This window comes from Maylandia zebra, linkage group LG1 (assembly GCF_041146795.1).
Source record: "Maylandia zebra isolate NMK-2024a linkage group LG1, Mzebra_GT3a, whole genome shotgun sequence".
NCBI lineage: Eukaryota > Metazoa > Chordata > Actinopteri > Cichliformes > Cichlidae > Maylandia > Maylandia zebra.
Window position 1 is genome coordinate 40,400,340 of NC_135167.1, and position 9,420 is coordinate 40,409,759.

The window sequence follows — 9,420 nt, forward strand, 5'->3', positions numbered from 1 at the left end:
CTGAAGGCTTCATCTGTAACGTGGTACCTTCTACATTTAGATGAATATAAGATATTGATGCTGTGGAAACGATGCGTTAAAGTTAAACAAAGACAAATTTGTAACAAGATAAATACACATGATGACAAACAACGATACAATAAACTTTTGCAGATTTGTTTATTCAGATAAAATAGAAAAGATTTTAAAAAAGCCCAGAGAAATGGAAACCTAAAACGAGTGAGCGTGTTTCTCTTTGCTGGTAACGGTTGCTGTGATGCTGACTCAGTTCAGAGCCCATCCCAGCCTCTTTATGTTGATATCGGCTTTATCACTCCTGCTAAACGCTCCCAAGTTCATACATTCCTCCGCAGCTCCGCCCGCTCCACGCCCGCATTCTCTTTCTGTCTTTGTGACCGAGCTGCTTTGTTGGAAAGAATAAACTTAGACTTTGGTTTGAAAAGATGAATCAAACCTGCAACAATGAGGATTTGCTTTCAGGCCACGATTGTCCTGCTGCAAACATAACAAACAAAAAAAGTGGGACATTGGAGCCGCTGCCAAACCAACACACGCAATAAAAGTACAAATAATAGCAAAGTTATTACCAGGAAAGAAAAACAGTGGGAAAAAGAAGCACGAACATTTTTCAAAAACCCTCAATAGTCTTAAAAATAACACGAAGAATTGATTTAGGTGTAAAAAGAAGAGTACCATGGGACACAAGTGGAAACAGCTTCATATCATGTGAACTGTCAGTGTCACTGGCAGCTATAGAAACAGTGAAAACATGGAGCATATATAATTACAGGCACAACAGTGTGTTTGTATAGAAAACCACGTTTTGTATTCTGTAGCTTTTTATATCAATAATTATATAATTAAATGGCTGCTGAGTAGGTGAGACATTAATTCTCCAACAGTAAGGAGGGAAAATACATGTATGAAATGTTTAAAGTGTATTTATGCACTGGAACTGCACCTCAGCAGCCACTTCATTAGGTACACCTGGAAACGTTCCTGGAAACCAGATTTTGGTCCATGTCGATGTGACATCATCGTACAGCTTCCTCCACATCTCAAAGGCGCTCAGTGGGACTGAGATCTGTGACTGTGGACGTCATCTGGGCACCGTGAATTCATCGTCATGTTCAAGAAACCAGTTTGAGACGATCTGAGCTGTGTGACACGAGCAGCCAATCAGAAGATGGTGAATGTGGTCATAAAGGTTTGGACACGGTCAGTGACAAGACTCGGGTCGGCATGGAGTTGAAACGATGCTCGGTCGGTACCAAGGGGCCCAAAGTGTGCCCAGAAAATATCCCCCAGTCCATCACACCACCGGCAGCGTGAACCGTTAATACGGCAGGGCGGATCCATGCGTTCATGCTGTTTACACCCAGTTCTGATCCTACGGACTCGGTAGATCAGTGTTTTTGTTTTTGGTGAGTGTTTGTGAGCTGTAGCTTCTGTTTCCTGTTCTTAGCTGACAGAAGTGGCCCCCGGTGTGGGCTGCTGAAGCCCATCTGCTTCGAGCTTCGACGTGTGAACGCTGGAGAGACTGTTGCTTTTATCAGCTGAGAGGTGTCCATTCTCATGGACCTCTGGCGGTGTCTCCCAGCTGCTCACTGCTGTTTTCTCGCTTTTGGACCGTTCTCTGTGAACTTGGAGATGGTGGTGTGGCAACATCCCAGCACATCTCCTTTTTCTGAAATGCTCAGACCAAAGTCACTTAAATCACTTCAGCCTGGCTTGAGCATGTCCAGATGTGTGAACGCACTGAGTTGGAGCCATGTGATTGGCTGATTAGATATTTGGATGAGCCTAACTGGTGTACCTAATGCAATGGCAAGTGAGGGTACATCCTGTCGCAAAAAATGACAAAAGATAAAGAATAAGAAGAGAAATAAAAGGTAATCTAGCCTAACGATAGTCACAACATCAACTTAGGAATTAAAACTAATGTGAAATGATTTTGATTTGTAAGAGGAAACAAAGCCAAAGTAATACTGGTCAAATAGGAACGTAAATATGGAAGATTTTTCTAAAGATTGCAAAATGTGACAGACTGGAAGGAATGGAAATCAGATACATGTAAAATTTGTGTTATAATTGTGACAACATAATAAAAATATGATAACAAAAGTAAAATATAAATGCGCCTAAATCCACCGATCAGTGCAACTGCGTTTCTGATTTTTCTGTTTTGTTTCCCTTTAAATAAAATTGTATTTTCTGCTTTTTGTTGAGACCTTTAAAAAAAACAGCAAAGCAACAACAACAGTTTTTGTTCAGAGAATAAATTAATGTTCATGACATTAAAACAGTAATTATGACAGATGTTTGTAAAAAAGACTGAGAGATACAAAGTAAACGTGTTGCGTTGGTCTGATCCTCGATGAGTGGGCGTCTAGCTCGGCCGCTCGGTCTGCTCCTGGAAAAGACGGACGACGGGATGAGCATCGAGATTATTTAAGCAGCACTCGTTCCTCACTTATTCACCAATAACACAACAACTGTGGGCGGAAGCAGTGAATATTATCTTAGTTATTGATTTTGGAAAGTGACAATAAGTGTCATAAATCCTGCACCGTCATCGGGGTCATAAAGGGGGAAAAGGTGGAGAATGTAAACTGTGACCGGCAGGAATGATTTACAGACGTATGAAAAGGCGTCACTTTACCCAGCGCTGATAACAAAAGCTAAAGTATTTTAGTGGCTGGGTTTTTAAAATATTTACTAAAACCAATATTCACTCAGCCCTTGTTTGTCCAACTCCTTTCAGTCATAGTCACTTTATTAAATTATGGGAAGGTTCGACCTGGATTTTTTACATTTCCAGTTTAAACTTCAGTTGACTGTGACTATCCCAGTCCACAATCTGCAGTTTCTCTAACGTCCACTAGAGGTGCCAGCAGTGAGTCAGTCTGTTTAGTGCGTGATACAAAATGTATGGAAGCCCGTTTCCGCCACTAAATAAAAACAAAAAAGCTAGTATCCATAACTCGACATTTCGAGAAATATAACTCAAAATTTCGAGTTAGCTCTGCCAATCAAAAATATACGTGAATGAGGTCGCTTTCTTGTTACCCGGAAGCATATGGCGCAGAGGAGCGCGCACTCAAAAACGGATCCCAACAAATTGGCGCTTTGGCGAGTACGTTTGCTGATAGTAACACCGTGTTATTCAGCTAATAACACGGGGATTTCATCATTTGAAGCCAGGCTGAAAACACTCAGCAATCTGTGCATTCACGACTGGATGTATTACCGGTAGCTTAGCTGTAGCATTTGTAGCTGAGGGCTTCAGCTTCCGGGTAACAAGGAAATGACGTCATTCACGTAGATTACTGATTGGCAGCGCTAACTCGAAATTTCGAGTTGCTTTTCTCAAAATTTTGAGTTAATAAATCGAAATTTTGAGTTAATATGTCGAAATTTCGAGAAAGTAACTCGAAATTTTGAGTTATGGATCCTTTTTTTTAGTGGCGGAAACGGGCTTCCATAAAAATGTCTCTATCGCTAATATCCTAAACCTAACATCTGTCCAGCAGCTCGAGAAGACGTTTACAGGTTAACATAGCCTGCGTAGCACGAGCCGATAACTCCACCTTCTCTGTCTGATGGACGGGCCGATCGATGATGTCACATGTGTGTCCGCTGTCTCAGGTCATTGTGTGCTAAATAAGGTCTGTAGTTAACAGGTTAGAGACCTTTAGATACCGGGACCCAAAGTTGGAACATGTGACGTGTCCCTGAGGTGTGATTGTTACAGAGTACAGCATGGTGAGAATCCCCACTAAGCTTTTGGGCTGGCATTACTTTAGACTTTTTTTGTATTAATTGCATGCTTTGGCGTTTCTTTGTGTTTGGTGTGAGGTGTGGGCCACACCCACGTGGGAGTGCAGACTCTACTCTAGTCCAGCTGCCAGCTGTTTGGAGTTGAGTACAGGGAGCAGCTGATTGGGGAGGACTGGAGCCCTTCTCTATGAAGGGGAGAGGAAACAGGAAGTGGGGGTTGTTGTTGTCTTTTAGTAGGACACTGGTGCAGCAGGGAAGCCTCGAAGATTCCAGGATGAAGTTTGCACATTTTAATGGAAACGATCCCTGAAAGAACCCTGACCGCGGTGGCTTTGGGCCTTGGATTCCTGGCCAGAGTTGTGTCTTCAGCCAGTAGTTTGACCAGGAGAAAGAAAAAATAAATCTTGCGTACCCCATTGCAGTGTGCGTGTGGTGGTTCCTTACTGGTCAATGTTAGAGCTACTACTTCCTCGTATGGAGGCCATTTTGGGCCTTACGTAACATGATGACAGATGTTGATGTATGGTGATGAAATGTGTTCATTCATGTGTTTAATGTCACTGAACGTGGAGGAACTTGTACACAGATTATTTTCTGCATGAGCCTGTCGGGTCTTTGCTCAGGGATCCAGGATGATGCTAACTTCTGAGCTGGCCTACGAAAAACCAGTGACAAATATCCAATGTGAGGACACAGTGTGACATGTCCTCACGAGCATCAGGGGCGAACAGGCGGGTGGCCTCTGAGGACTTCCGAGAGGTTACTGTGGCCCTCTTTGTGAGCACATGATTAATTTTACGTGAACCCTTCAAATATTTGTACGTTTGGACTTACGTATTGTCTCCCATTGGTGGCTTCAAAGCGCCCGTGAGTGGTGTAGAGAGGGATGTCGTCTCTGCTGTTCAGGTGGTCGTAGGGACTGAAGCCTTGGGAGCGCCCCCTGTAGCAGCAGCACCACACCAGCTGGAGAGACAAAACAATTAGCCTGACTCAGTCTGAATGTTTAAAATCCACAGTGATGATGAAAGGAGGAAGCTTATTAAACACGACATATGTTTGCTGCGTGCAAATATACATGGCCATCAGGCAGAAACTTAGACTGTCTGCTGAGGGCGCTCGTGCCAATCATGTGCTCCGATCAGTGTTTGTTATTGTTGTTGCCACATAAATGCACAGAATCTGAAGTTTTCCTCAGTAATAAAGAAGCATTTCTGCTGCTACTATGGGGAGTGGCTGTTTCAGTCTCAGATTTGTGTGAATTCAGTGAACTCTGAGTCAGTATTTTATCCCCTAATGGAAAACGCTCTGACTTTGGTCCAGCTCCGGGGCAAACGCTAAATGCCGGTGTCGCGTTTCACTGCTGATCATTGCTCTGGCAGTGAAGAATAAAAGTCCTGTAGTCCTCGTCCATGAGTCAGAAGTGTGGTGTTTCTTATAATCGCTCAAACCTCGGGGGCATTTGCCTTTTTTTCTTTTCTTTCTTTTTTCTGCTGCCTCAGATTTCTCAGTCAGCAAAACAATCAGGATGTAAAGCTAAAATGTAAAGTTGGTGCTGATAAAAATCTACAGGGTGAGCAATGATTGAATTAAGCAGCAAGTCCTGAAGAACATGCAGGACTCAAATAACGAGCACGTTACTCTGGAGGAAGAATGTGCTGAGACCGCAGCAGGCTGCAGATGTCACCCGCACCTTTCAGACACGCTTTGATTACTGGGATGAAAGCTCAGCAAATTTGTGTTGATTTCTTAGTGGTTAAAAAAAGGCAACCCTGAGCTGACTGCAGTAACTCTGAAGACAAAGAGGATATTTAAAACTAGACGGAAAGAAAGCGGAGAAGTCCAAAGACCTGCTAGAAGCATGTAAGGTAATAACTGGTTTGGTCTCGGGCCCGAGGATCTGATACACTGCACAGATTGTTCAATTTGTGCTCTAATTACAACAATGTCACCATGTTGCCCAGCAACCACCGACCAACAGGATAACATTACATTTATTTAGCAATTCTTCAGATAGAAAACATTAGAGAAACATTTTATTTGAATTTCGTAACATTAACGTCTAATTTAACTTTAATGTTATGATATATGACATTTTAATGCTGGCATGTTGCCCGGCAACCACCTAACAATGAACTATAATGGCATTTATGATGGTAAATGTGACAGTGGCAGTAGATCAAATGGAAATAATAAGTCGGGTGTCATGGATACACGAAACGTCCAGATTCTGTCTGAAAAGACGAGATGCAAACTTTACTGCTGATCGGTTCCTGTTAGAGTGTAAAAAATATTATTTCAACAATACTTAAAGTTTGTACAGGCCGACGTCTTAGAGCAGCCACTGTGAGGCAGCAGTGTTGTGACCGTGGGTACCCTTTGTGAAAAGTTGGGTTGTGATTGCCGCCATTTCCCAACTCTGTGGTTCTCATGACCATTGATCAGTGGTCATGAGGATTTTCATATTAATGATCAAGGAACTGACCTCCCAGCACATTGTTCATGCAGGGCTGCCAGTTTCAGTCATTGTGCAAATGTACAGTTTATAATATTGGGGAAGGAGTCGCCTGGATGAGTGACGAAAGGTTTCTCCCACTGAAAACGTCCAGGTGAACAGAGTCAACCTTTTGGGTTTGTGTTGTGTTTGGGATTGCAGGACCAAAGTGCACCTCTGTAAAGGAAACACTTGATTCGTAGTTTACGAAAATAAATGTTGAACGACTGAATTGACTGAATTCAAATTGTGATGATGCCCTGACCTAATGAGGCCAGAAACATGATGCGGAGGATGCTTCGGGTGTGTCTGTGAGATGCAGCTTTGATAAAATGCTGCTATTTGAAACCCTGGCAGTGGCAACGCAGCGGTTACCGAATGTGGCGCAGTCCCTGAACGCACCGCGAACCAGAGGCAGTGTGTTGGTCTCCATATTTGCTGAGATGGATTGTGGGGTGTCTATAAAGATGTGATTTGACTTCCTGGAGTGAAGGTGAAATGTGTGCACTCACCAGTCCGATCAGCAGCAGGAGCAGCAGCAGCAGAACCACAGCCGCCAGGACCAGCAGAGCTATGCCCCACCCAGGAACCCCCGCACTGCTGCCGGCCGCAGACGCCGCTGTGCTCTGGGTCGTACTCGTGGACGTGCTCGGAGTTGTGGTCGACTGGTTTGTGGCCGTTCCGTTGCTCTCTGTGGAAGGGGGGGATGTCGCGGAGGAATTGGTGTTGGTGCCGTTACCGGGCGAAGCGGTTGTAGAGGTTGTGTTGTTTGCTGAAGAGCTGTTGTGCGGGGTCGTGACATTCAGAGAGGCGGTTGTCGGGTTCGTCGTCACTGCGGTGGTGTTGGTGGCACTGGGAACAGATGTACTGGTGGTGTTGGTGGCGCTGGGAACAGATGTACTGGTGGTGTTGGTGGCGCTGGGAACAGATGGACTGGTGGTGTTGGTGGCGCTGGGAACAGATGGACTGGTGGTGTTGAGTCCAGCAGATGTTGTTGCGTTGTTAGAAGAGGTGCTGAGGGTTGGTGTTGTGTTGGTTGAGTCTGTTCCAGAGGCCACTAATGGAACAAGAACAGTTTTAAATAAACTCAGTCAATCTTATGATGACTGTGACCGAGGCAGGAATCAAATTCAAATCAAATTCAAATTTTTATTTGTCACGTACACAGTCATACACAGTACGATATGTAGTGAAATGCTTGGAATCAAAGGTATCGATGTGGGAGTTTAATGAGGCTGCAAAGTGCCGTGTATGCTACTCCACTGCCTTCATTTCACTCTGCTCACCTCACCTGTGAGCTCAGTAAACAATCACTAGTTTTAATGAATAAAACAACATGAAATCATGCTGCAATTATAGGGAAAACGTGATCATGGAGGATGATGAACTTTAGAAGTTTTAGATAGATCTTCCCACAAGGTAAAGCGAAAAATATCTGTCTCACCGACTGTTGCAAAATAACATCCTGTGTTGCTTCCGTCAGATCACTTCTTTCACACTAACAGCTGTTAAACACCAAATAAAACAGAGATCGAGTCTGTAGCATCTTTCCCCTGACGAGGCTTCACCACCACACGTGAAGCCTCCTAAAATATCTGATGTATCTCTCACATGCTGAGGTTTGCTGATTTTTGAGGTTAAAATACTAACGATGAAGTAAATGATGAAGACAACAGACCATAGAAAGGCGCTCTGTGCTGCACTGAAACATGAGCAAGGCGAATCTCAGGGTTCGAGGCTGAGACTCACACACAAAAGAAAACCTTAGAAATCTGAATGTAACTATTTCTGGACAGTTTATCAATCAGCAGGTTAATAAATGATGGAAACAATCAGACCGAGTGAGCTCAGCTGCAGACCGTCGCTAAACTAAAGGACTATTCTTTCTCTTTTATATCTTTGACAGCTTTAGTTTCCATTGTTTAACATGTTTGTGTTCCTCTGATGCTCGATTTCTATTTTGTTTCGAGTCTGAGACGGAACAGAAAAGAGTAAAACAGAAGATCTAAAAAGGTGTAGTTTAGGTGTAGTTTTCCAACCTGAGGCGGTGAGGCTGAGAGCCAAGCAGAGCGCGAGCAGTTTCTCCATCTTTCTGCAGGAAATCCGAAAGTTTGTGACAAAGATCTCAGTGTGAGCGGCCGCCGGAGTCTGTTTCCATCCAGAGAAAGACTCCTTTATACACCCGCCTCACCTGCACACAGGTGGGGGAGAGAGAGGGGGGAGGGGCTGCGTTCCTCCGCCTCCCAACATGCCTTTGGGTTTCAGCAACAGCAGAGCTCCACTCTGTGGTCGCAGCTCAGTTTCCTGTTTCATTCTTATTTGTCTGTTTGTGCAGCTGTTTAAACCCGAGAGATAAAAACAAACCCAACGAGGAATCTGTGATCCGAGTGTGCCGACACGGAGCGCTGCAGCTTTAGGGATGGATCCATAACGTCGTAGATCAATATGGAAATAATCGCACACTCACCAGCGTCAGCAGCCCGTTAAGTGTAGATTGTACAGAAGTGTGTTTGTGCCACAGTTTTTCAGATTTGTGTCAAAGCATGCGGAAAAACTCTTCTGTTTATCTTTCAACTCATCTTTGTTTACTTTCTATGAATTTTTACCTTCTGATTAAAACAGTCGGTTTAGGAGAAACTGTCGCTCGACACAGACTGAAGGTTGCCAGGTTTCACCGGCTGGCTGAGTCGATGCTTCGGGCATGCGTGGCCGCACTGAGCGGGGTGTTCCCCTCACAGACGGGAGGTTAGCTGGACGAAGAGCAGCCGAGTCGTCTGTTTGCATTTATACATCACAAACTGTTCAATAAAGGACATTTTCCAGTTTCACTGAAGTTAACAAACGTTGGAACATTGTTGCTGTTTTGTGTGTAGCTGCGATTGATGCATCACACAAAACTGGTACATTTATGAGGACGTGTTTGTTTTTTTAGTCAAGGAGCAATTTCACTTCACTTTTCAAGCTTAAGGTGGAAGACAACATTTCAGTGCTTCGAACAATAACTCAGAAGAAATGTTGACATTCAAACGTGTTTCCATTTTTCCACCGTAAGAAAAACGAGTGGACATTAATGCTTCAGCTAGCTGTGAGTCCATCGATGAAGTGTGTGTGTGTGTGAGAGCTGAGGTGTGTGCCGTGCTTGGATGAAA

At 44.0% G+C, this 9,420-nt stretch overlaps 1 protein-coding gene across 1 annotated transcript; it reads right to left on the reverse strand.

The window, feature by feature from the left end:
• Positions 1-155: 155 nt before the first annotated feature.
• Positions 156-8,429, reverse strand: LOC101473209 (uncharacterized). Its single transcript, XM_004571075.3, has 4 exons — positions 8,311-8,429; positions 6,784-7,328; positions 4,615-4,743; positions 156-2,413 (listed from the first exon to the last, which is right to left on the reverse strand). Exons 1-4 carry the CDS (start codon positions 8,357-8,359, stop codon positions 2,390-2,392), a joined length of 747 nt encoding a protein of 248 aa, XP_004571132.3. The 5' UTR covers positions 8,360-8,429; the 3' UTR covers positions 156-2,389.
• Positions 8,430-9,420: the final 991 nt, after the last annotated feature.

Coding starts and splice junctions, on each gene's coding strand:
- LOC101473209 (XM_004571075.3), bottom strand. CDS start 8,359: ATGGAGAAACTGCTCGCGCTCTGCTTGGCTCTCAGCCTCACCGCCTCA. Junction 4,744..6,783: donor TCCTGCTGCTGATCGGACTG/GTGAGTGCACAC, acceptor TTGTCTCTCCAG/CTGGTGTGGTGCTGCTGCTA. Junction 2,414..4,614: donor CCACCAATGGGAGACAATAC/GTAAGTCCAAAC, acceptor CGTCTTTTCCAG/GAGCAGACCGAGCGGCCGAG.